The 27,790-nt window shown below is 34.8% G+C and overlaps 1 protein-coding gene across 3 annotated transcripts; it reads right to left on the bottom strand.

Annotated features, from left to right (window-relative positions):
• Positions 1-47: 47 nt before the first annotated feature.
• On the bottom strand, positions 48-27,090 carry LOC101900623 (chromosome-associated kinesin KIF4A). Of its 3 annotated transcripts, XM_005189325.4 has the most exons (8): positions 26,533-27,087; positions 25,727-26,452; positions 25,383-25,534; positions 9,089-10,475; positions 8,234-8,978; positions 1,661-1,801; positions 1,010-1,509; positions 48-945 (listed from the first exon to the last, which is right to left on the bottom strand). In XM_005189325.4, exons 2-8 carry the CDS (start codon positions 26,395-26,397, stop codon positions 888-890), a joined length of 3,654 nt encoding a protein of 1,217 aa, XP_005189382.2. In that variant the 5' UTR covers positions 26,398-26,452; positions 26,533-27,087; the 3' UTR covers positions 48-887. The 3 variants fall into 3 exon arrangements, with proteins under 3 accessions (XP_005189382.2, XP_019894435.2, XP_019894436.2); XM_020038876.2 differs by lacking the exon at positions 48-945 and having other exon boundaries at positions 1,126-1,526; positions 26,533-27,089; XM_020038877.2 differs by lacking the exons at positions 48-945; positions 1,010-1,509 and adding an exon at positions 7,879-7,932 and having other exon boundaries at positions 26,533-27,090.
• Between the last annotated feature and the right edge of the window lie 700 nt (positions 27,091-27,790).

Raw genomic sequence — 27,790 nt, 5'->3', positions numbered from 1 at the left:
GCAATCTTCCTGACCTCTGTACTCCCTTATAAAATAATTAGGCACACTTTTTGTTCCATATACATATTTAAAAGAAAACCCATATATTTATTTGCATTTATAAAAATATTTAATATAACTAAAGAGCTTAAAACTAATTATTTATAAACTAACTAAAAAATACTCATTCTGTTTTGTTCGTAGCAAATGTTTTTTATGAACAATGATGTCTCTTTGATGAAAACAAACCTGATGTTGCAATGGAATGAACATATGTTTGTATTTTTTAAAACAAAAAATGGGCAAGATGGAAGTGTTAGTAATTCTAAACAAAAAAATGCAGGTATACTATAAACAATTTATGTTTTTAAACATTTGAGTTTTGGGGATACGCACAAATAGTTACATATATAAATAAATAATTAAACTAATTAATATATGTTAACGATGACAAATCGAAAAATGAAATATTTGTAAAAATTTAAAAAAATAAACAATGTTAGGATTGAAGATGTGAATGAAGATGAAATGCGAGGGGGAGAATTGTTGTAAATTACATAAAACACAAATCCGATTAAGGAATGGAGGGGGTCTTCTGTCTCTTATTATATAGACATCATGGATTAAGAAAAAAGAAAATTATAAGGGCTTGAATACCATTATAAAAATGTATGTAAACCCTTACAATTTCCCTCAATTAAAAATAAGTTATTCTTTTTTTTATAAAAAAAATTAAAGCATAATTTAAATTAAATGAGATTTAAGTAAACAAACAAACATGGTAGAACACCGATGAACAAATATTAGGGGGGATGGATAATAACTATTGGTTTGTGGTAAAGTATTTCATTTGTATAACAGATTCATGTGGTATTGTTGATTAGGCACTTATGAGGTTACATGGAGAATTAGTCGTTGAAAAATTTCTTTTTGGCCGTTGCAGTCTCAAAGTTAATGGTGGAAAGTCTGCAAATGAAATTGAGAGGTATTGTTATATTATTGATTTTAATTTGTGTTGTTTTGAATTTACCTAGCCATTTTCGGTGTTAAATACGATGTGGAATTCAAAGTGGTTTTTGTTGTAACATATGTATCATCGGTATTATTGCTTTTGTTTGCATTTTCATTATCACTATCCGCTTCGTCATGATTGAGGGAATGTTTTGTGGGTGTGCACTTTTCGGCTTTAATTTTTACATTGTTTGCCTGCTGCGTTTCATCCATTTCATCGTCGGGATTCTCATTCAGCGGCCATATACGATTCCGACAATTCGAGGTACAACCACAATTTACCGTACATTTCTGATCGAGCGAATTACATCCGCAACGCTTGTTGCGGCAGTCACCACGGCATTGGCAGCCCTTGGACTTCCGCTTGTGCTGACCCTTGCCAGACGTTTTTGCAGCTCCTCCAAGTGTTCCTGAATGAGTGGAGTCAATGGAGATCTGTTGTTGGTCTTCATCCATATTGTGGGAGATGTCTGATTGGGAGAGGGACTTGGAGGATCTAACACCGGTCCGCCGCACGTTCTGAAATCAAGTCGTACCTTTTGTGATCACATACATATATTATTTTATTCGATTTGTTAATTTTTTGATGGGAAATGGGGGAGGGGGAGGTAGATTTGTTTGGAAGGTGGAAACAAATAGAGATTGGTGGTGGTATATGTTGCATACTTACATTTGGACGTTTTTTGCGTACCATCGGCGTCTTGGACCAATCGGGATCATCAGAACTACTTCCATCCACTTCATAATCATCACTATCTTCGATTTCTTCTATATCTTCTTCTTCCTCTACTTCTTCTACGTCTTCGATAGGCTAAAGGAGAGAAATGAAAAATATTGAGTTGGTTATTGGTTAAAATATTAGTATTTTGCGGCGAGTGCAAACTATGCCATAAAATGTGCAGATGAAATGAAATTAGCTTTAACAGAAGTGACAGGGCGGACTTTCATGTGTTTTCTGAACATAAAAATAAAATGTGAAAAAAAAATCGTCGAAATTAATTGTGATGTGAACAATGTTGATTTGTGGGTAACCAAAACCTCAATTACGTTTTTTGTTTTTTTTTTTAAGAATTTTTTATTTTATTTAAAAAAATATTTTGTCTCTTTCTATATTTTTAAGTTTCAAATATTTTGTGGAATAATGCTGGAATAATTTTTTAAGAAAAAAATATTATTAACAAAACAAGTTAACTCGTATCAGTCGGTTTTGCCGACAGATGTATAGCCTCAGCCAATGCTCGATTATTTAAATATATATATTTTTTTACTTCTGATATGATAATTTAAATGTTTAACCCTCTATGGATTATGTTCCAAAGGAGAGGGCCAATGTTGTCCATTTCGTATTGGACCTAAATAAATATGATACAAATATTAAAGGTGCCAGGTTTGGACTACATCAACTACTTCCTTCACTTTATGTGAGATATATGATAATTTTTTGAAATGTGAACATGTGCGTGAGGCACGAGATATAGTCGACGGAAGTATTCCATTTTCACACATCATCTAATACAGATAAGAATATTGGTACGGGCAAATTTACACGAAGATTGAACATTTATTATCAATTTTATGTGAAATAATAAATTACATATTCATCCCAGGTTTCTGGTTGGGAGGAATTTTTAGATATAGCACCTTGTAATTATTCTCTGACTTGTTTCGCCAGTTATGACAGATAAAAGCATTGAAAATTGCCACCCAATGTAGATGTGGTACCAGAAAGGGTACGCTGATACTTATCATCTTCACAACAGATCTTGGGTTAGCAAAAATGTTTGTATGTGTGAAATTTGAAGAGAGTTGGATGTTTAATTCGCTTTCTTTGAGCGTCTTATTTTTCAAAATCTTGAACCCTATATGGGGGAGGTACCAGAAGGGGTTCACCGATATATATCATCTTCAATGGTCCGATCTCTACCATCTTTATAACATATATTGTGTTATCGAAAATGTTGAGATGTGCGCAATTCGAAGAGAACCGGATGATTATTTGGAATTTTATGATCGTTTTTGTTATTCAAAACTTTGACCCTTTGTGTGGGAGGTCCCAGAATAAATGGTCCGATCTTTAGCGTCTTTATAACAGATCTTGTGTTGATTGAAATATTGAAATGTGCCAAGTCTAAATGGAATCGGATGTTAAATTCGCATTTTATGAGCTTCATGAATATTCAAAATGTTGGCCCTTTTGTGGAGGAGGTACCAGTAGGAGTGGACCGATATATTCCATCTTCATATCAGATCTTGAGTTAGTAGAAATAATTCAATGTGCGAAATTTGAAGAGAACTGAATGCTTATCCAGTTTTCTTTGAGCATTGTGTTTTTAAAAATCATGACCTTATGTGGGGCAAGGTACCAGAAGTAGGGCGTCTATATACCCCAGAATCACACCAGACCTTGGGCTAGTAAAAATATTGTGATGTGTGAAATATGAAGATCACCGAATGCTTATTTGGAACTTTATGCTCGTTTTGGTTATTCAAAACTTTGACCCTTTGAGTGGGAAGTACCAGAGGATGTGGCCCGATTTTTACCATCTCTATATCAGATCTTGTGTTGATGGAAATATTGAGATGTGCCAAGTCTACATGAAAACGGATGCTTATTTCGAATTCTATGATCGTTTTGCTTATTCAAAATGTTGACCGTTTGTGTGAGAGGTACCAGAAGGAATGGTCCGATCTCTACCATCTTTATAGCAGATCTTGTGTTGATGGAAATATTGAGATGTGCGAAATCTGAATGGAAACTGATGTTAATTTCGTGTTATATAAGCTTCATGAATATTTTAAATTTTGACCCTTTGTTGGGGATGTACCGGAAGAAGTGGATCGACATATTCCATCTTCACACCAGACCTTGGGCTAATAAAAATATTGTGATGTGTGTAATTTGAAGACAATCGGACATTTACATCCCATTCTATAAGAGTTGTAATTATTCAAAAAGTTCACCTTTTGTGGGGCACCGATATTGTCAATTTTTGCACCTGACCTAGCACTGATGCAAATATTAGGATTTGCAAAGTTGGAGCAAAATGGGATCATCCTTTCTCTTTCTGTGCAGTAAATTATTTTCTTTGAAAATGTTGACATTTTGTGGGGGAGGTACTAGAAGGATACTCCCTTTGAGAGTTACCGTTCTCATCAACCAGACAGACAGACGGACGGAGGGACATCGCTAGATCGACTCCAAATGTTATGAAACGGTTTTGGTCCAAAGGGTCCAAAACACTTATTTCGATGAGGCACGTTTGGCCGTATCATATGATATATACCCTCTGTGGCCATATGGCTGAGGGTATACAAATAAAAATCCGATACGTTTGGCCAGGTAAAATAACATATTGCTAATTCGTATTAAAACTCAGAAAAAGATTTAAAGTAGTCAGTCAATCAACTAGTAAACCCTAAACCCACATTTATATTTGCGTTTTCTTCATATTTCTACGTTTGAATTTCAGTCTCCATAACATTGTATTTTTAAAAATATATTTTTTTGTTCCCCAAAAAGGGTTTTAATCAAGTTGTTTCAACTTCTAAGATACCGCATAATAATAATGGAAGTACTCAAGAAAAGCTGCATTAAAATACATACATAAGTTTATTAACACCTGGCATAAGAAGTTTTCACGCCCTCGTATGTTGACGTTTAAAAATTAGTAAACAGAATTAGCGATTGTCAATTAATCTACAATATTGGCCTGATAACACTATTTCAAACACCCAAACCTATTTATCGATGGGGAAACACACAAGAAATACAAAAAATGCTATGTAAGCTTATGTGCTATTCATCACGTTTCTTGTTTGAAAGTCACTACCAAATGGTCTTTTTCTTCTACCTTTAATAATTAACTTAATAGATAGATAAGAAGTTTTTGCATAAAACTTAATATTCTTTTCAGTTTTTTGATTCACTTGACTAATGAAAATATACTGCGTCAATCAAGTCAATTGCATAAGTTATTTAAAGTACAATAAACCCAACTGTCTGTCTTCCTAATCTATTTTTTTTCATTATTTATTTTAAAAGGTGGGTACAACAATTGTTATCACATATATTTTTGTTTACAATACAGCTTTTTTATCAAAAAAAAAAAAAAATAAATAAAATAATAATAAAAAAAACTAAGTCTGTCGAGTATTTGTTTTTTATCAATACTTTTAACGTATATTCAATACGTTTTGCGAATTTCTGAATGGCGTTCTTGGTAAAATAGATTTCAATAGCTTACATTACCAGGAAATAAAAAAGTGATATATGAAAACAAATCTTGATAGATGGAAGAAAAGTTGTATAGAAAAAAGACTGCATTGCGAAAAATTAAGGAATTTTATGATATTAAGAAGGAGTTAAGTAGAAAAAAGTAAAAAAAGCAGCAAGCCAGGCCGAACTTTGAATACCCCCACTATTTGGAACGAATTTGGAAATTTGATAAAATCTTAAAAATACCGAATATAGCCGTTTTACATATGAACCGTGGACCTACATAGTCATTATCATATTCAACTACGAAACTTGAAAAAAAGATGAATAATGTAGCTAAAATCATTAAAATACCATATGTAGGGAGGTACCGTTATATCAGAGCTATACGAAGACGTGCACCTGCATAGACAATTTTCTGTCACAGGCTGTAATATCCATTATGAACTTAAAATACGACATCTCAAACGATTTCGGTGAGTATTGTACCTAAAATCGTCAAAATACCTAATATAGGGAGGTACTGATATAGTACCCATTACGGATTCTTGAAATCGTCAAAATACCGAATATCGGGGGGTACTGTTGTACGAGTATGTGGGCTATACGATATCGTGGACCTATATATACATTTCTCTTCCAAGGGTGTAAAGTGCTTAGAAAGAACTTCTAGTATGGATTTGAAAAGCTAGTAAAGGAATGGATTTTTAAAGACCAAATGAGCATTAAATTTATTTTAGGAAATATTCAGCAGCAAACCCAGTTGTAAAATCTAATTGCTAGTTAAGTGTGGAGGGTCATTGAAATCTTATTTTAACCTTAAGTTTTTACAGTTTTAACTTAAAAAGCAAAGTTATGGGACGAGGAAAGTGTTAATGTCCTCTATTCTATAGGAATCAAACCAGCAGTCATACTCGTGGCGTGGGTGACTCGCCGGCCTTACCCATTTTTTGCTTATGTTATCTGGTCTGGAGTATGGTGCTTGGGAACTAAATACTTGGGTCCAAAATTAACAACCTTAACCGCACTTATTGGGTATGAAGATATCTTACATACCACTGTGATTTAGGTGAACCTAGCACAAACGAATTTAATTAGTTAAAAAAGAAGTGTTACTTTCTCAACTTTTCTTGAAACAGTCCACCTAGTGAGAGAGGGCCTTGAGAGAGAAATTTTGCTCCCTATATATCAGCAACATCCGAGTTGCAGGCAAGTCATTTTCTTTATGGCACAAATCTAAAATACAACGACTACACTTTGATAAGGAGGGTATATTAACTTTGTCATTCCGTTCGTAACATCCCTTAATATTCGACATAGACCCCTAAAGTATATATTCATAATCAGCATAAAATTCTAAGTCGGTTTAAAAATGACGATACAGCCCACTTTATTTGATGTAGAGCTTCAAAATTTGGAAGAACAATTTGTATTGTGTCTAGAATGGTTGGTATTGAAAATGAGATATATCGGTCCACCTTTTGAAATAGAAAAAATGAATAGATATATACTCTTTTCGAACTTGCCCTAACAACATTAGTATGTGCGAAGGAAAATCGGACAATGATACGAGAGTCGATATTATTTAAAATGTTGACTATTTGGTGGGGAGGATCCTAGGATGTACGAAAGAAAATCGTACACTGATTCCAAATGATGCGCGAGAGTTGTTAATTTAAAATATTTGTAGTGAAGGTTCAAAAGGATTCGGCCTATTTTGTTTATTTCCGCACCTGAGCTAAGTCATATCTAAATGCCTTCGCTCAGTAAAAGATGTGCTTTTTTGACCAAGTTGCACCAAGTTCGGATCAAATCTAACACTCACTTCGAGAGTCATGAAGATGTCTTTTTTTCAAAACAGATGTTGGGCGTATAAAATGATGTATATCCCCCCTTTGTAGCCATAAGGCTGAGGGTATTATGAGATAAACGATTTAGCACGTTCCAAATGTGCCGGTTTAATTTAATTTTTGTCACAGCTTGACATTAGAAATACAATACAGTTTTCCGATTTGCCACCATAGTCTAGTCTATTTTAAGTAAAATATGTGCAAAAAATAAAGCTTAAACATCGAACAAATATATTCAGAATTTTTTCTCTGATAAAAAGAAATTAATTTAGATTTTAACATGTACAATAGATATTTTATTTAAATAAAAATACATAAAAATACAAAAACGATTTTAGCCCATTTTTTTAAACAATTCCTTTACATAGGCTAGTTATTTCATACAAATATATATATTAAATGTTAATAATTTTGCCTATATTATTATTTTATTCCCCAATATTATTGTTGCATTTCTGGGATGGCAATCAAAATCGCAAATACAAACAAAATCGCAATCTCCAAAATTGGAAAGTAAAGTAATGATTGATTAAAGTTATCTATTTTCGTTTTGATTTCCATCACAGCCAAAAATCCACAATTAGAAAAACAATTATACAACAAATGTGTTTATATGACCCAGCCAGCTTAATGACGCCCTCAACTTTTTTCATGAAAATGCGAATGAATGAAAAAAAACGCTTTTGATGTTTGACAGATGATAAAATGCATTAAAAAAGCAAAAAATAACAAATTTTTTGGTTAATTATAGTGTATCAAAAACAATAAACAGCACTCATGAAACATTGTTTTTGTTTTTTTTTTCGTACAAAAAATACTCACATCTTTTTCTATTCACCGCATGATGTCGGAGAATTTTGTAAAAACTGATAAAAGCTATGGAAGATAACAACAAGTCCAGATAGTATTGGAGGGGATAGAGTAGTGGGAGTAAAGTGCAATAGGGAAAAAGAGGAGAAGAAGAAGAAAAACGGAAGGTAATTGCAAAAGAATATAAAGAAAAGAAGAACATAAGAGAATTCTACATTAGTTTGGATATTTTCGATATTTGTTTTTATCTATTTTTGTTTTATCTATTAAAGAATATATTTTTGTTTTATCTTTTATTTCAGAGATATATACTACCTAGGCACTTACTAACATTCAAAAATAGACACATATAAACAATAATATTTACCTTGGCAGAAGATTTGACTTTCTTTTTGGCCGGCACCGGCGCATGATTCATTTCGGCACGCAGTTGTTTGTAATTTTCCAGTTCAATCATTAGAGATTCAATTTTCTTTTGTTGTTCCTCTTGGAGTTTAAGACGTTGTTCTTGTTCGGGCGTTAAGGCCACTGAAATCTTTTCTTCATATTCGGCAATGGCTTCTTCGTGTTCAAGCTTCATTTGTTTTATAATCTTTTGGGCCTCGTTGCAACGATCATCGGCGGCATGCAGTTGCGAGCGCAAATCTTCCAGGGCCAGGGCATGTTCACGTCTCAGCTCGACCATGGACTTGAGCAAATGCTTGAACACGGCCCGAGCCTCAGTCAAGCTTTGGGCACTGTCCGCCAGCGTTTGTATGAGTTTGTCGACATCATTAGCGCATACCTTCTGCTGGAGGTCGGAGATTTGGGCGTTTCGCATATCCAATTCCTCCTGCAAATTGGCAATTTCCAAAGCGGCCTGAGAGTGGGGCTCGGGGGGAGGTTGTTGTTTTTGCAACTCTCCCAAACGACTGCTAATTATGCCACGATCATCCATTAATTGTTCAAGTGTACGTTCAGCATCAATAAGGGATATAATTACCTCGAGTTCGCGCTCAACGCAAGCTATGACCTGGTCAATCTTCACGGAAGCAGCGTTGGCGTCTTTAGCGTATTGTAATTTTTGTCTTTGTGTCTGGGCCACCTTTTGTCTTTCGAGAGCATCTTTGAGTCTACAGAGAGGGGAGAAGAGAGATGGGGAAAATGGACAGTCAGTCATCATCACATGGATACTAGAAAGAAATACAAATACAATGTAAAAGGGATTGGAATTGAAACTCACCTCTTATTTATGGCCATTGCTTCTTCACATTTCCGCTTCAAGACATTACGCTGTTTGTTGTGCAGAGCTTCCTTGCGGGCCATTTCGTTTTGCATTTTACGATCTTTATTTCGCAGCTGCATCAATTCCTTTTCACGCATCATTTTGAATTGTCTAAAGTTTTCGGCCTCTTGGCGCATGGCCCGTATGAGCTTAACTTTTGATTCTTTCATAGCTTGAATTTCGGAACTGAGGTTTTTAATCTTTTGGGTTTCTTTTTCACGTATCTTCAACAGCTTAGCCTGTTGTAGATTTTTGCGTTTCATTTCACCAATTTCATGTTCAAGGGCCTGCAGACGTTTGCGTCTTTCTTCGGCCAATTTGGCGGAGGCATTCTCTTTAACATGTTTCAGCTTATCCAACAGCTCAGCCTTTTCATTTTCCAATTCGGCAATTTTATGTTCACATTCCTTGACTTTTTCCTCAATGTCATCATCCAGTGTGGAAAATTTACTAAAGTTACCAGCCATTCGCTGTTGCAGCTGTTCTTTGAGGCTAAGCTCGCGATTGATGCGTCTTAGCTGTTCATTGATTTCCATTTGTTTATTTGTAAACGCCTCCGTACGTTCTTGTACCAGGGCATGCATTTCAGAGGATGAGGCCAATGAGCCATCAGCATCCTCATTATCACCATCCATATCACCATTAACCGATTCCCCAATGGAAGAACGTTTCTTGTGATCCATTATTTCGGTTTGTGTCTTGACCAATTCCTCATCCAAACTCTCCACCATTTTGCTTATGCACATCACCGTTTCCATTAGCTTCTCCTCATCCATGGAATGATCTTTACATTTAATTGACACTTCATGGAAGTATGATTTCATTTCATCTGTTTTGGCCTTTAGATTGTCATGGGCAGCCTCGGCAATATGAGCCCGCATTTCATGCTCTGTCACATCGTGCAGGGTCATTTGCCATTGTTGTTGCAGTGTGCGATATTTATCTTGTAGTTCTTTATATTTTCTATTCTGCTCTTCCGACGGCATAATTGTGGGCATTGATGCAGCCATCAGGGGGACAACGGGTGGTGTTACGCTTTCCAGCTCAGTGGTCAATGAACTGGTCATTGTACCGCCCTTGGTAAGCAATTCCAGTCGAAGTTTTTGAATAATACCTTTAAGGCGATTAATTTCAGCAGCATGTGGATCTTGATTAACAATCGGTTTATTTTTGATTTTACGCGCCCGATCGGCATATCGTAAGGTACTTAGAGTTTCGGCAACATTGTAATCAGCCGGCGAGACACAGGCAATCATAAGGGTAACGGAATTTCCACCGAGAGAATCTTGCAGCAGGCGGGTTAATTTCGAATCACGATAGCGTACAAAACCAGCACCTTTGCCATCTATGCGGCGGGAATAAGATTGGAGGAGAGGGAGGAGAAAAAATGCATAAGTAATTTAAAATATTTAGAATTTGTAAAATTCATGGATTTTGGAAGTATGTATTTTTCAAAGAATTATAGCCGCATATTTTTAAAATGGACATTTTTTAAGGTTTCAGAAAAAAGTTAGATTTTCAAAAATATTAAGCTATATGGCTACAGATGGAATATAACATTTGATACGGCCAAAAATCTGACTCATCGAAATAGCGGATTTAAACCCCAGGTCTCTCTCTTTGGATCAAATCCGTTTCAGGACATATGGAGTCGTCCTTCTGTCTGTCTGATGGTTGGTGCGGACGATAACTCTCGAAAGGAGTATCTGATTTGGTCCAAACTTGGTACATCGTAATAATATTACGGTACATCGTAATAATATTACATTGGAAAAACGTGAAGAAGATACACGCGCTTGTAAACGATCCGTAATAAACAAATAAAAAACACACTTACAAAGCTTCGATAAGCAGAAAATTTTGGACAACAAAGAGACGGAGAAAGCGGCAATCGATTAAATTTGAAGTGTAGTCAAATGTTGGTGACGTATTCACTTTTTAAATAATTTATTTTCACACTTTTTATAAAATCCATTGGAAATACAAAACACTCAATTTGTTTGAACACTAACAACGCCAGCTGATCTCTTTCTATCCAAATACTGGTTGGATGCCACAGTTGTTTATAATTTCAACTAGAATTGACAGCTGACAAATCATATTATACGGCGTTGCCAACCACCATATACACCAGTATTTAAAAAACATTGCCAATATAAACATTTTTTTGTATAAGGTCTGTTCACGATGTCACAAACACCAATATCATCGAAACAAACTCTTGCATTTCAATCTGCAAAGAGAACCTTGACTGAAACTTCTCCCGATGAAATGCCAGGCTCGTCGAAAAAACTGGTGGGAAATATACAGGTTTCAGATTTAATGAATATGATGCAAAAGTCAATGGAAGGTATTATGGATGAAAAACTCAAAAATCTAGCTACAAAGAGCGATTTTGAGGATATTAAAACTAACGTCGCAGAAATCGATAAGAAATGTGAAGATCTGAAAAATGAAAATGAAATATTACGATCTGAAATCAACAAGCTAAAAGCAGAACGCGAAAGAGACAATGAAAATTTAAGACGTCTAGTTGACCAGAGTAAACGCAAAAATGTTATATTCAAAGGCATTAAGAAACAAGGCTCACCGAAAAATTCTGTTGAAAATGTCTGTATAAACGTTTTGAAACTTAATGATTTGAAAATTAAAATGGCAAGAACTTTATATTCAAACAATGGAAAAATTGGAGTTGTAGCTGAAATGCAGACGGAGGAAATGGTACATAAAATATTTAAAAATACCAAAAATTTAACAGGGTCTACCATAATAATAGAGAGAGATTTGAGCGAAGAAAGACAACAAGATCGCAAAGTTCTCTTGCAAATAAAATCAGCCATACTTCAGACTGATAAAACGCATAAAATATTTGTTAGAAATGATTCCCTCAAAATTGGAAATAAATGGCTACATTTTTCAAAAAACCACGAACTGATGTCGGGAAGTAATAAAGCCGAAACGGTACTCAAAGAACTCTATGGTAATAAACTAGCGGATTTAAATATAGATTATATGCATTTACTAAAAAATGTCATCCAAAAAAACTAATTGAACGAAATATATGTAAAATCAAACCCATCACAGAAGAACATAATCTAAAAATAATTTCGTACAACATTCATGGACTTGAAAATAAAACATTATATCCAGATTTTTTCAAATATCTAGCCGATTTTGATATTATTGCCCTTTGTGAGACACATATCTGTCAAGATAAAATAGTTTTTTTTAAAAAGTACTTTGGTGACTTTTGTACGACTTGGTATCCGGCAACAAGAAATAGCAGATTTGGAAGAGGAATAGGAGGTAGTGTTGTTGGGGTAAAAAAAACTTTAAAAAATATTGGTTTAAAATACAGCTTTGAATGCAGATTTGGCATAAATTACGTCAAATTCAAAATCAACCAAAATAGTTTTCATCTAATACCACTATATATGAGGTCAGCAACCTGGAATGAAGATTTTCAAAAATTGGACTTATTCCTGAAGGAGAATTATATAGAAAATCCAATAGTAATTGGTGACTTAAATATAAGAATTGGCAATATGCAGATCGAAATTGAGGAAGACCAAAAATCAACTTTTTATGCGGGTTTGGAGGAAAGAAAATCCAAGGATGTCGAAATAAATACCAGAGGAAAGAATTTCATCGACTTTTGCTATGATCATGGTTTGCTGATAACAAATGGCATGACTAAAGGGGATGAATGTGGAGATTTTACATTTGTGAGCACAGTTGGAGCGTCAGTGAATGACATATGCGCAGTCTCCCATAATCTTCTTTCAAACGTTGATGAATTTCGAATCGAAAATAAAACCTGGTCTGACCATATGCCAATAATATTATCATTAAATATCAAACTACAAAACGAAAAAGAAACCTTAAATACACTTCTGCCAAAGCTAAAGTGGAATGCAAATAAAGCATCAGATTATCAGAATAAAGTATTGGAACTCATCGAAATAAGTGGTAATCAAGGTACTTTTACCTTTTCAGATGTAACGAATCTTATTAAAGATGCATCAAAAATCTTCTTCAAAAAAACACCTAATTTTGCGAAAAATGAAAAATGGTTCAATACAAGATGCTACAATGCTAGAAAAACTTCCATGAAGAAACTTAACAGATTCCGGAAAGACTCTACAATAGAGAACAAACGCAAATACCTAGAAAGTAATCGTATATATAAAGATGCATGCCGATTGGCTAAACTGCAATATTTCAGCAGTTTAGAAAGAAAACTTGATAATGTCAAAGATAGCAAAGATTGGTGGAAAATAGCTAAGGAAATCCGAAATGATACAAATAATCAAAGAGGAATATTCGTCGAACCAAACGACTTCAAACGGCATTTTGAAAAATTGCTCAACCCACCGCAAACATCACCAGATATCCAGTACGCTCCAAACTTTTTCATAGATGATGATTTGGACAAGCCTATTTCAATGACAGAGCTAAAGAACGTCTTAAGAAAATGTAAAGTAAATAAAGCTCCAGGAGAAGATCGTATTCCATACGAGTTCTACAAAAATGCTCCAGAACAATTGCTACAGGAAATCGTAAATTCATGCAACAAAGTTTTCAACTCTGGAAACGTTGACTCGACATTTTCTACCAGCATAATCTACCCTATATTTAAAAAGGGAGACACTACACAAGCTCAGAACTATCGAGGGATCTCTTTTATGAACTGCTTGCCAAAAATTATGATGGGAATTATTACGGAAAGGTTGTACAATTGGGCGGAAAAACACAAAAAGATCAATGAATATCAGTCCGGTTTTAGAAAATACTACTCGACGAATGATAATATATTCAGTCTCACTTCGATGGTCCATATCAACTGGCATGAAGATAAGAAAACATATGCGTTCTTCGTAGATTTTAAAGCGGCATTCGACAATGTTTGCAGAAAATCTATGCTATATAAATTAAATATCCTTGGTGTGTCAACAAAGGTAATAAGATTTATAGAAAATGTATATAATGATACAAACTTTATGGTATGGACAGGACATGATCTCTCCGATAAATTTTCGACGTCAGCAGGAGTAAAACAAGGATGTTTACTGTCCCCATTGCTATTTGCCCTATACCTAGACGATTTACATGAGTTCATCGGCGGCGGTATCGAGATTGATGACCTAAATATAAGAATTTTGCTTTATGCAGATGATATAGTAATCCTGGCAAATGACGTGAAGGTACTACAAAAAATGATAGATAAATTAGAAGAGTATTGTAGTATATGGAATGTTACTGTCAACTTGGAAAAGTCAAAAATAATGGTATTAAGAAAAGGTGGAAAAATCTCGCAAAATGAAAAATGGCTCTACAAAAATGAACCAATTACAATTACTTCGGAATTTACCTATCTTGGGATGTTACTAACACCAAAGCTCTCTTTCAAAAACCACATTTTGGCAAGAAATAACTCATCCAAAAACTGTATAAACTCTACATGGAAATCCTTTTTGAATAAGCCCGATGTATCAATTACGTCAAAATGGAAACTGTTCTCAGCAGTTTGCAGATCAATCCAACAATATGGCGCGCAAATATGGGGATATACAAATTTTGAGGACGTAGACAAATTAGAAATTTACTTCTGGAAGAAAATATTAAAACTCCCAAATTTCACACCAACATACATATTAAGATTAGAAACCGACATGGAACATAGCCATATCCTCTCCTTGAAAACCCATTTGGATTATATCATTCGAGCCATATTTGATTACAATAGCGACCGATTACCTCACAAACTGGCGAAAATAGTTCTGCAAAAAGACATTTACTGGGCAAAGCATATTCGTGCACTCTTAATGCAAAACAATATCGAACCATTTAATTTAAATAGTACCAAAAGCGAAGTTGTGGAAAAAAAAGATCACCTCCTAAAGACATTAGATTACAAATATTGGTGCGATGCCATAAATAGAGCCAATCAAACGACCCGAATTTACTCGAAGCTAGACCCATCAGTAGGTCAAACTTACATCAACTCGCTGTTAACGTCAGAGGAGAAAATGTGGATATTCAAAGCCAGAAGCGATATTATCAAACTTAATCTCAATAATATAGATGCAAATAGGAACCCACTCTGCTCCTTATGCAACTTGATGGAAGCTGAAAATCTTCAACATTTTCTTTGTAACTGCCCCATATTTAAAGAATTTAGAATTATGTTCTTCAAAAAGACACTGCTTAAGGAAGATGACCTTATAAATATTTTAAATGGATATATTGTAAATTGGAAATATGTCGCAAGTTTTATAAAAATTTGTACACAATATAGAAATCAGCTATTATCTGAATTTAACTTTTAAATCCCAATTTGTATTTTCAAACAATGTCTTAAAAAATAATAATAATAATAAAATAAAAAATAAAAAAAAAAAAAAAAAAAAAATTACAACATAAGCTACAGACAGACAGCCATAGGCTATTGTCTTATCGATATTATATATCTAATTTTTTATTTAATATTACATAAAAGTTTAATTTAATATTACATACACTGTAACGAATTTGAAATGTTTAAATAAAAAATACTCTACTACTACTACTACTACTAATATTATCAAACTTAGATCGAGTTGGGAGATGGGGAATATCGCTCCACTCCTTGTGGTACCTCCCCCACAAAATGTCAAAATTTTCAAAGAAAATAATTTACTGCACGGAAAAAGATGTGATAGTCCGATTTTGCTACAACGTTGCAAATCCTAATATTTGAATCAGTTCTGTGTCAGGTGCAAAAATGGACAATACTGGCCCACTCCATCATATTTTGAATATTTATGACTAATAAAATGTAGAGTAGGAGTTCGATTGCCTTCAAATTACACAAATCACAATATTTTCATTATCCCAGGGTCTGGTGTGAAGATGGGATATATCGGTCCAATCAATTATGTACCTCCCCCTACATAAGTTTGAAATTTTGCAAAAAAATATTTTCTGCACAGAAAGAGAAAGGATAATTCGATTTTGCTCCAACTTTGAATATCCTAATATTTGCACCAGTGCTAGGTCAGGTGAGAAAATGGATAATATCGGTCCACTTCATCAATACCTCTCCAACCTCTTAAAAATATGATGTAAAAGTCCGATTGTCTTCAAATTACACACATAACAATATTTTTATTAACGCAATGTCTAGTACGAAGATGGGATATATCGGTCCACTCTTTCTGGTATCTCACCCACAAAGGGTCAACATTTTGAATATCCATGAAGCTCATATAACGCGAAATTTACATCCGATTCCATTCAGAGTTAGTACATCTCAATATTTCTTTCAATAGAAGATCTGTTATAAAGATGGTGGAGATCGGACCATTTTTTTTAAACTAACCCACAAAGGGTCAGCATTTCGAATATCCATGAAGATGAAAAAAGCGAAATTAACATCCGATTCCATGTAGACTTTGTACATCTCAATATTTCCATCAACAAAAGATCTGTTATAAAGATGGATCACACCATTTCTTCTGGTACCTTCCCCACAAAGGGTCAAAGTTTTGAATAACCAAAACGATCATATAATCCGAAAAAAGCATCCTGTTCTCTTCTTAGTTCACACATCCCATTATTTCTTCTAACATAATATCTGCTGTGAAGATGAAGTATATCGGTCCGCTCCTTCTGGTACATGCCACACAAAGTGTCAACAATTTGAATATCCATGAAGTTAAAAACGCGAAATTAACGTCCGATTCCATTCAGACTTGGCACATCTCAATAATTTCATCAACACAAGATCTGTTATAAAGATGGTAGAGATCGGATCATTTCTTCTGGTACCTCCCCCACAAAGGGTCAAAGATTTGAATAACTAAAACGATTATAAAATCCGAAATAAGCATCCGGTTCTCTTCATATTTCACACATACCATTATTTCTACTAACACAAGATCTGCTGTGAAGATGGAATATATCGGTACATTCCTTCTGGTACCTCCGCCACATAGGGTTCAAGATTTTCAATCTGTCATAACTTGCGAAACAAATCAGCGATTCTTTACAACTAAATATTTCTCTCAACCAGAAACTTGGGATGAATTTGGAATTTATCATTTCTCATATAATTGGATATAACTGTCCGATTTTCTTGTTAATTTGGACATACCAATGTTTTTATCGGTATTGGATGAAGTATGAAAATGGAATACTTCCGTCGACGATATCTGGTACCTCACTCACGCACATTTTAACATTTTCCAAAAATTATCACATATCTCATATACCGTGAAGGAAGTAGTCCAAACCTGGCACGTTCCAATATTTATATCATATTTATATAGGTCCGCTACGAAATGGACAATAATGGCCCATTCATTCCTTCGTAATCTACTTATAGGTCAATAATTTTAATAATCAAAACACAAGTCAAAAATGTATTTAAATAATCGAACATTGGCTGAGGGTATACATCTGTTGGCTAAACCGACTGATACTTTTTTTAATTGTTGTTTTCATTATTTCATGAGGACAGACATGGCTAAATCGACATAGAATTTTTTGTTGATCATGAATATTTATAAATTTTGTGGGTCTCCGAAAAATTTTCGAGATTTTGCAAAGAAATATTTAAAAAAAATATTAGTTTTATTTATTTGTCAGAGCCAAAAATAAATATCAATACAATCCTCTTATTATTTGCTAACATTTCGCATAAAATTATGTTTTCACTGGTGAAGGCAGTGAAGGGGAACAACCATTTACCCATTTAAGTAACTACGCCTCAAGACACGATTTCAAAATTAGCCGGGGCATAGTAATTTGCATGTTCAATTCGTAAATACTGAGTAAGAGGGATTCGAAAGAAAATAGATATATTGAATTTAACTGATTTGTTCCATAAAAACCAAAAACAAGTTAGAAAAGCAAAATGTACAAATAAACGCACGTTGAACAATTCGTCATACAATAATTATTTCTAAATTAGTTGATGTGTGTAACAAACTAACTAAGCAACCAACCGTCCATCCATGTTATTGGGCATTTTTCTATTGTTTTAACTTATTTCCAAGTAAATTAAAGTTGGAAACCGGTCTATACTATTGCATGTTTGCACAAAAAAAAGTGAAATAAAAATTGTTTATGTACATATATACTTTTTTCATTTTAATTTCATTGTTTACGTCAATATACAGACAACACAGTATACTAATGTAATGACCAAAAACACAGCACACAGCGATTGTAAAATCACTCAAGCATCAAGTCCATGATGTATGAAGAGTAAAATGAACAGCAAAACGAACGATCAGTGATGTACCCTATATGTCGTCTAGGTGGATCGTCATTGTCTCCATAGACAAATGGAAGTGTTGTAAATACAGTAGTGTTGTAAAATTGTAGCATCATAACATTTAACGATTCAATCGGATGTTACAGGTCTATAAAAATAAAGTAAATTAAAGAAACTAAGGAAACCCAAGGAGAAATCATAATAAGACAACCAAAACTTAGTGGTTTATGATGAACAAATCGCGGCTCACGAATTTATACCCCAACTACTATACAAAAAAGTAAAAAAAGCTGTAAGTTCGGCCGGGCCGATCTTTGAATGCCCTCCACCATTTGGAACGATTTTGGCAATTTTCAAAAAAAAAAAAAAAATAAAATCGGTTAAAAATTCTGTTAAAATTTTAAAAACACCGAATGTAGCTAAATGTATAGGCAACTTTCGTAGTAAACCATTACAATACTCAAATGCGAAACTTGAATAAAAAAAAATTCGGTGAATAATGAAAATCAAAATACCGAATATAGGGATGTATTGGGGCTATACGAAGACTTTGACAGACAATTTTCTGTCATAGGCTGTGGTACCCATTACAAAACTTCAAATACCAAATTTGAAAGAATTCCGGTGATAATGTCGCTAAAATCATCAAAATACAGAATATCGGGAGGTACCGTTATATGGGGGCTATACTAAGACGTGGACCTGCACAGACAATTTTCTGTGATAAGCTGTAGTATCCATTACGAAATTTGACGCAATTCCGGTAAATAATGTCTCAAAAACCATCAAAGTACCGAATATGGGGGGTACCGTTATATGGGGGCTATACGAAGACGTGGACCTGCACAGACTGTTTTCTGTCTTAGGCTGTAGTATTTTCAAATAACAAATTACGAATTTCAAATAACAAATCTGAAACAATTCCGGTGAATAATGTCGCTAAAATCATCAAAATACCGTATATCGGGAGGTACCGTTATATGGGGGCTATACGAAAACGTGGACCTGCACAGACAATTTTCTGTCATATGTTGTGGTATCCATTACGAACTTCAAATACCAAATTTGAAACAATCCCGGTCAAAATACCGAATATCGGGAGGTACCGTTATATTTCAGAAAAATTGTATCAATCTACTTCATTTCGTTCGGAAGCTAAAGTGATTTCCGCAGACGGAGGGACATCGCTAAATCGAGATAGAATTTTATGCTGATCAGGAATATATATCAAATGTATATTTTGAGCTATAAAAATGGAGATATTTTATGTTTCAAAATATTATTCATATTTCAGTATGGAACAACAATCGAACTTTCTCCGAGAATATTATATTCTTCATGGACCAGCAGAATAATAACCTTAATTTAAAAAGATATATTTCTTTCCCGAAAAACATACTAATAATCGTAATTATTTTTGAGCAATATTGTTTTCAAGTTTTGTGCTACCTAACTAAACCTAGCTGTTCCATAAATTTACCAGTTGGGAACGGAAACATTTTTATTTCAATTTAATTGAAAAAAAAAAAATGTGCAATGATTCAACAAAGATTTCCCCACATTGACATGGTTGGGTGTCTTTGACATTTTAATAAAAACAATTTAATTTAATGAATGTTTTATTTTATATAATACTAAAAATACCCTCCATAAACTCATTAATAGTTTCGAAACAGGTTTGCATTTAATCTTTCATACGATTCTTGGAATAATGGTATCATAATAATATGAATTAAACTAAGAATTTAATTTAACTGCACAGTATCTAGACACAACTGATTAAAACAGAGGACTATTGTTTGGTCTTGAGATACTTTATAAAAATCTGCAATAAGTAAGTCATTTGTATTGAGCTAATCGAACGAATCCGCATTTTAATCGCCTATTTTGTTTTTCGGTATTTTGGCCCATTCCCAGCGAAGCGATTGCTTGAGGTGATCGACACTTTGGTATTCTTTAGTGCCAACCTTACCTTCCAAAATACTCCAGGCACAGTAGTCCAACGAATTGGTAACCGAAGATTTTGGTGGCCATTGTGCGCTGAAAATGAAGGGAGGAACCTCATTTTGTAACCATTCTTGGGTGGCGCGTGCTGAGTGCGATGGTGCTCTGAGTCCTGTTGGAATGTCCAAGGTCTGCGGCCAAAATGTTTGCGTGCCCAAGGCTTTAATACACCCTCCAGAATATTTTCGTGATAATATTCGGCATTTATTCGGATGCCACGGTCGTTATGGCGGCCCACACCATCACCATGTCCAGCGCTTGAGTTCTGGTGGCCAAACAAAGTGCACATTTTCAGCTGACCTCTTCGGCAGTTCACCACTTTCGGCCAAGCGAAGCAACTCTTAAGCTCTTTTGAGTCTATTTTCTTTCCGTTGTGGTGTAAGTTCTTGCACTTCTTGGAATTTCAATGGTTTTGCCTCGAGCTCATTTTTCAATATTTGCCGAATGAAATATTACGATACGTTCAGCTCATGAGCCATTTTCGGCCACTGCGACGCGAGTTTCGATAAAGACGCTTTTTTTACTTTTTAAACCATTTCTGTTGATGTTGCTGTTTTCTTCCGTCCACTTCCTTGACGTCGGGCTACGCTACCAGTTATCACGGTAACGAGCGATTTTACGAGACACAAAAGATTTATTCACATTTAAATGCTGGAGTGCTCTAACGATAGCCACTTGTGGTTTTCCAGCCAAATATAAAGAAATCACACCATCACGCTTGAATTCCATTACAAACAACTTTTTTCCTGAAAATTCTCACAATATCGGAACACACCACCAAGGGTCAAAATTTTGAATAACCATGAAGCTCATAAAACGCGAAATTTACATCCAATTCCATTCAGACTTGGAACATCTCAATATTTCTATCAACACAAGATTTCTTATAAAGATGGAAGATTTTCTCCACAGGCATCTCAGATAACGATAATTTCAAATTTATTCCAAACATTTATTGAAGAGGTTTTCATTTCGAACTTCGTCACTTAGGACAATGCTTATAGTGTGTGAAGGAAATCAAAAGATGAGGCCTTGAAGATAAATCCCTACAAACCATTTCAGAACTAATTCAAGAAACCTTCGTTGGACTAGCAAAATGTGTAGGGCAATATTCTAGGGCAATATTTTCGCCCCACTAATTCAATTTAAGCGCAAAGAAACACCAAACGGAGGGTTCAAAGTTTAACTACCAAATGTTGGAAAATATGGCTATATTATCCAAATACCAAATATTAGAAGTTTCATTAGACGTGGTATATACCATAATATGGAACTATAGGAATTTAAGATATACTACTTGTTAGCAACAGTAGGGCTATATAACAGCAAATCCTGCATTGTGGAATCGGATAAGCGACTGTAACATAACAGGTATTAACACGACACTGTTGATGAGTAATCGGAGTCCTCTAACATTATAAAATAATGACACGCTCGAAAGCTTTGCTCAAAGAACATATAACAAAAAAGGCGGGAATGAAATCTAGTAACAATATTATAACTGAAATAGAAGCAGAAAATCTAGGCCTATTTCCTACTCGATCAAATTTGTCGGGTTAGTCTTTTAAGACAACGGCATTAAAGATGACTTTGTTCCTTTCCTCTGGTAAAATAATAGATTCATGCAAGTAATTGTAGTGCTGCCTTTGAAAAAGAGTTAATTTTTTACATAAAATCTACCCTTTTGTGATATCAAATGATGTTAGAGAAATTTCTTTGGAGCAATAACACCTGTTGGACTATCATAAACTGGATATGAAAAAAAAAAAATGTCAACGAACCACCAATTTCCTTTTGCATTTTACCCCTTTTATTTGTTGCACTATTTGTGTACACAGAAAGAGCGGGACAGACAATGTCGCAATCACCTATAAGCATATATCTATGAACGTTGTCCCCACAGGAAACAGCTGTAAAAAACATTAACAGGTCCTTTTTAAATATTAAAAAAAAAAACATCTGCCTTCTTTAAAAACACACCACCACCTGCCCTCTAGAAATAGTGGAATCTAATAGAAAATCTTATAACACGGACTGACATGTGCCCAAATGCTCAGCAAAAAATGCTTGACCGCTTTACAAAACAAAAATCAATCAATCTTTAAAATACCAAGCATTACCGAAAATATGTCACTTAATGATGTATCTCTGCAAATATCTTCCAATAATTGAACTTCTGCCAAAAAAAATGGAAGAAGAAACAACCTCGAAAAAACTTTCTGACCCTATGAGAAAAAAATGATTTTAATTTTAAATATACGCCAAGAAGTGGCACATGTTCCTTGGTATATAGAACGGACACAATCGAGCTGTATAGAAATATACGATTTGGCAAACATGTTCCCACGCAGATATATGTATATGTTGATATGAAATAAATTAATATACGCACAAATGCTAATGTAAATTGCGGTAGAACACCCCTCTTTGCACAACAAACACGTGAGTCATTGCAAAGAGTTAGACGATGCTGCTACTGGGTGCTATTAGGTGGCTGACTAACTTTGTTGTGTCGTCTGTATTTTTTTTTTATTCTGAACATTAACTTTCAAATTTTTGAATTTAATTTGCACTGTAGCTTCAGGGAAGAACCAGCAACAACTAACTGATTGGCTAATTAGAATCCCATGAGCCGAAAAAATACCACAACAAAGCAACTTGTTTTCAATAATTCACATAAATTAGTATGAGGGGGTATTAAGATCAAAAGTCAATTTGTGGAAAACTCATGCATAAAATAATAGTATTTTAGCCAGGTTTTATAAATAACCAAAACATTTGTAGACGTAACTAATACTGTGACAATAATACACTAATAATGTTGGTTGTTTTTGTTTGAACAACTGGGTTGTTGTTAGCGTATTGAGGGCCATAAGTAATGGAAAAAGTAAATATGTACCCGGCAGAAAAAAAGAGTGTTCGATTTGTGATCTTATCAGCTAGAATTGGACTCGTTATTATAATAAGTATATGAAAACGAAGAGTAGGAAGAGGAAAGAAACAAAATATTGTTACTATCAACAAAAAAACGTTACTATATGTGATCATATATGTATGCCACATACTTAAGTACATACATATGTGTTCTTTATCTTTACACCACACATGCCGCTTAGAAGAGTTGACTTTGCCTTTTCTTCTTTCCGCTTGAAAAGTAAACAACGTTTGCTAGTGCTAATTGACCAACACAGATTAGCCATGATATATGTCTGTATTTGCATGTGCCATAAATGGTAACACCTACAATAGCTATGGCTTTAATTTCAACCAACGTCAGCTAGATAAAAAAAGCAATTAAGCACCTAAATCTTAAAGTTGTATGACGACTTTGTGGTTTTGCACTGCACCACAAAAGATATAAAGAAAATTGGCGAGCTGAGTCGAATTTAGCAGAAACCTACGCTCACAATCTAACTATTTTCTTGAAAGCAAATATTCGCAAAAAAAAAAAACATTCATAATTTTTTTCTCATCAGTCACTAAAGAATAGTATTTAAAAACATTATGGCTTCCAGTAAAGGGTGGCTAGAGGTTTTTTATCTTCCATAGAAAATATAAATTCCGATTGTACTTAAAATCGAAAATTTGTCCTAATTTGTTGGGTGTGAAAATAAATGTAAAAAGGATAATATGAAGTGTACTTCTTCAAAATTGGTGTTTACACCATTTTTGGAACGACCAACGATTAACATTATGAGATACGTGATATTTTTTAGAAAATGTTAAAATGTGCGTGAGGTACCAGATATAGTCGACCAGAGTATTCCATCTTCATACTTCATTTAATACAAATATCAATATTGGTATGGACAAAATAACAAGGAAATCGACCATTTAGATCCAAAATTATGGGAAATAATAAATTCCGTTTGTGGGGGAGGTCCCAGAAGGAGTGGACCGATACATTCCATCTTCACACTAAACATTGGGTTAATAAAAATATTGTGATGTGTGTAATTTGAAGAGAATCGGATGATTATTTCGGATGTTATGATTTTTGTGGTTACTCAAAACGTTCACCCTTTGTGGGGGAGGTACCAGAAGGAATGATCTCTACCATCTTTATAACAGATCTTGTGTTGATGGAAGTATTGAGATTTTCCAAGTCTGAAGGGAATAGGATGTTAATTTCGCCTTTCATGAGCTTCATGGGTATTCAAAATTTTGACCCTCTTTGGAGAGAGGTACCATAAGGAGTGGACCGATATATTCCGTCTTCACACCAGACCGTGGGTTAATAAAAATATTGTAATGTGCATAATTTGAAGAAATTCGGACACTTACATTACATTTCATGAGGGTTATAATTATTCAAAATTTTGACCCTTGATGGGGGTGGTACGTGACCTAGAACTGAATATTGGGATTCGCAAAGATTGAGCAAAATCGGATATCCTTGTTCTTTCTGTGCAGTAAGTATGTTCTTTGAAAATTTTGATATTTTGTGGGGTAGGTACCAGGAGTGGACTGATATTGCCCATCTCCGAACTCGATCTATGTTGGACAATAATATTACGATGTACCAAGTTTGGATCGAATTGGATACTGCCTTCGAGAGTTCCACACATATAGAAAGAACCATTAGCCATCTAGTGTCTCACTGATAGATCGATTTTGAAGATATGACTTTCTCTATCAGATACCAATCTTGAAAATCAATGGTTTTGATAAGTGATTCTCTCTTATGCAAAGGTCATCACAACATTTGATAAACCCAACTGAATATCGGGCGTATAAATATCGATTTCTGTTTTGAATTGCCAGCAAACTCTTTGCGAAATCTATAATAACGATGCCATTGTTGTAGGGTAGTGATGTATCAAAATAATGAATGACAACTTTGTTTTGAATTGCTTTTCTAAACAATACATAACCAGTTATCAGCTTCCGCATGAATAATAGCCCAATATATAAGAAGATTAGTGATTTTTGTCTCTAAACAAATCACAAGTTGTTAGATTTATGTTATTTTTAGAAGTTTTAACTCACCTCCTAATGCTGAAATGACATTACCCAAGGCCAGGAGACCTTGATTGATTTTAACACCTTCTTTAAAGCGATCACCGGTGGCTCCAGTCTTTTTGGAACGTTCTGAACCAGCCAAATCGACCAAATGAAATTTGGAGGTGGTAACTGCTCGCCTGGAAGAAGAAAAAAAAAACAAAAAACAATTGATAAACATTTAAAACACAGACGCGCACACGTACGCACACCTTCACATCAAACAACACACAACTACAGGCACATACATATAACCTAAACTTGTGCAAAAATATAAAGCGAAATAAAATTGTCAAACAACAACAAACAGATAAGAGAACAGCAATACTTACGATTCATCTTTTTTGGTGGCCTGCAGGGTAACAGTGAAAATGGCATGTGACCGGGAAGAAGCCTCATTCATGGCCGTCGAAGCCACTGCTCGACCCGACGAACCACGCACCAGACAATCTGTTGTCTCCTTGGCCGAGTGGACCTGTTGCTCGGTCAGGCCCACCATTATTATGCCGCTACGGTCTTCACGCATATCAACAATGCTCTCATCACGAGGTTTACTCGACAGCAAATCAAATAGTTGTTCCTGATACAGTTCCATAAACGAACACTTGATAACAAATTCATATTGATCGGATAGTTTTTTAATGCGTTCAAAGATATCGTGCATAGCTCGCGGTATAACACCAACATTTTCATCCAACTCCCCATCGAAGGCTGTGCCCATTGTATGTGTTTTACCAGAACCAGTCTGGCCATAGGCCAATATTGTGGCATTGAAACCGCTAAACAATTTATCTAACATATCCGACACAGACATGTTGTACACCTGCTCCTGGGTGTCACGCCAATCGAAGACAAAATTAAAGGAGAACGCATCACTGTTATTGACCACCACCTGATCTTGGCCATCGACTTTTTCCACAGCTACTTGACAGCCGCGATTGACCTCAGAGGGCACCAACGGACGTACCCGTAAGGCCACCCGAACACTTTCCAAATCGCCCATTTTTTGGTTGTTAGCTGGCTAACTGGGTCTGTTGTTGCAAAACAAACGTTGTGACCTGTAAATTTGTTGAAAAAATAAATCAATAAAAGCCCTTGTAATTTTTGTTTCTTTCATTTTGGCTAGCCATTCACTTACCCTTCCTTTATAATTTGCTTTTTTGCGTGCCACTACTCTTTGCTTGGGTGTCTGTCTGTCTGCCTGTGATGATGATGGTGGTGGCTAATAGTTTTTCTTCTCTTGTTGCCCTGCGGCGGTGGCTGCTGCGAACAGAAAAATCTTCTCTTGTGTGCGAAACAACTTACAAAACACTAATGACAATTTCAATGCGACATCGACACCTCTTTATAAAGATAACACTTATATTTTTTTGGCAGCAGGTAATAACTAATACACAACATATGAAACGCGACGCGGCGGCACACACAGTACACAAATCTATATTACACCAAAAACAACAAACGAAATCTCAATAAAACTCATACGCGGAATTTCCTTCTTTAATTAACAAATTCCACGAACGCGCAACAAAACACCAACAAAAGAGCGTGCAAAGGAATTTTTCTTCTATTTTTCCGAACAATTTTCACTTGGGTTTTTGTTGCATTTGATCAAAAGTACGTTAGTTTCCCGCTGCGTGTGCTTGTCCGTGTATAATCTGTCGCCGCGGCTTGAACCGTTTGAATTCAAATACATAGGAATGTGTAGGTCGACAATTCATTAATCGTCGATGATGGTGAAAATCGCAAAGGTGACATTTTGTAATCGATTTTCGATTTTGATTACAGCTTGTTGATAGTCTTTTAATTTCTAAGCCAAAAACATTTGTATTTTTAAATAATGCTCACCGAAAATCATAAAATCCCGTGGATTACGTAAGCACAACATGCTAAGAAATTGTAAATGATGTTGAGGCAATAAAGGAAGTTTGTAGAGCGACAACTATCGATGACAGCAATATCTTTGAATGTAAACGTTTTTACCACAATAACGGATTTACACTTTATGATATCGAAGAAAATTGCAAAAATAGCAGATTTATGCAGGTTCTGGAATAGACCCATTGTAAGAGAATACCTGTAGATGCATCGGCGCTTGTAAACATTAAATATGTTAATAAGATGATATCAACATTCGGCAAAAAGGGGAAATGTAAAAGATTCGGAACAATTGCAATACAAGTACACAGTCCAACCGTTTACAATTGTTTAGGTTTACATTTACATTAGTGAAGATTATCCACCAGAATTTAAAAAACGTTTGCACTTCACCGGATTTAGCAAACACGTCAAATCATGGTAGAAGAATGCAGGTAGATGCATTAACTCTTGGGAACATTAATATGTCAACAATTTTAAAACGTTTTTAGAAATAAGTAAATTATTATAAGTTTTAT

The sequence above is a fragment of the Musca domestica genome, unplaced genomic scaffold (assembly GCF_030504385.1).
Source record: "Musca domestica strain aabys unplaced genomic scaffold, Musca_domestica.polishedcontigs.V.1.1 2, whole genome shotgun sequence".
Classification (NCBI taxonomy): domain Eukaryota; kingdom Metazoa; phylum Arthropoda; class Insecta; order Diptera; family Muscidae; genus Musca; species Musca domestica.
The sequence above is the reverse complement of the archived record's forward strand: the minus strand, read 5'-3'. Positions and strand labels throughout refer to the sequence as shown.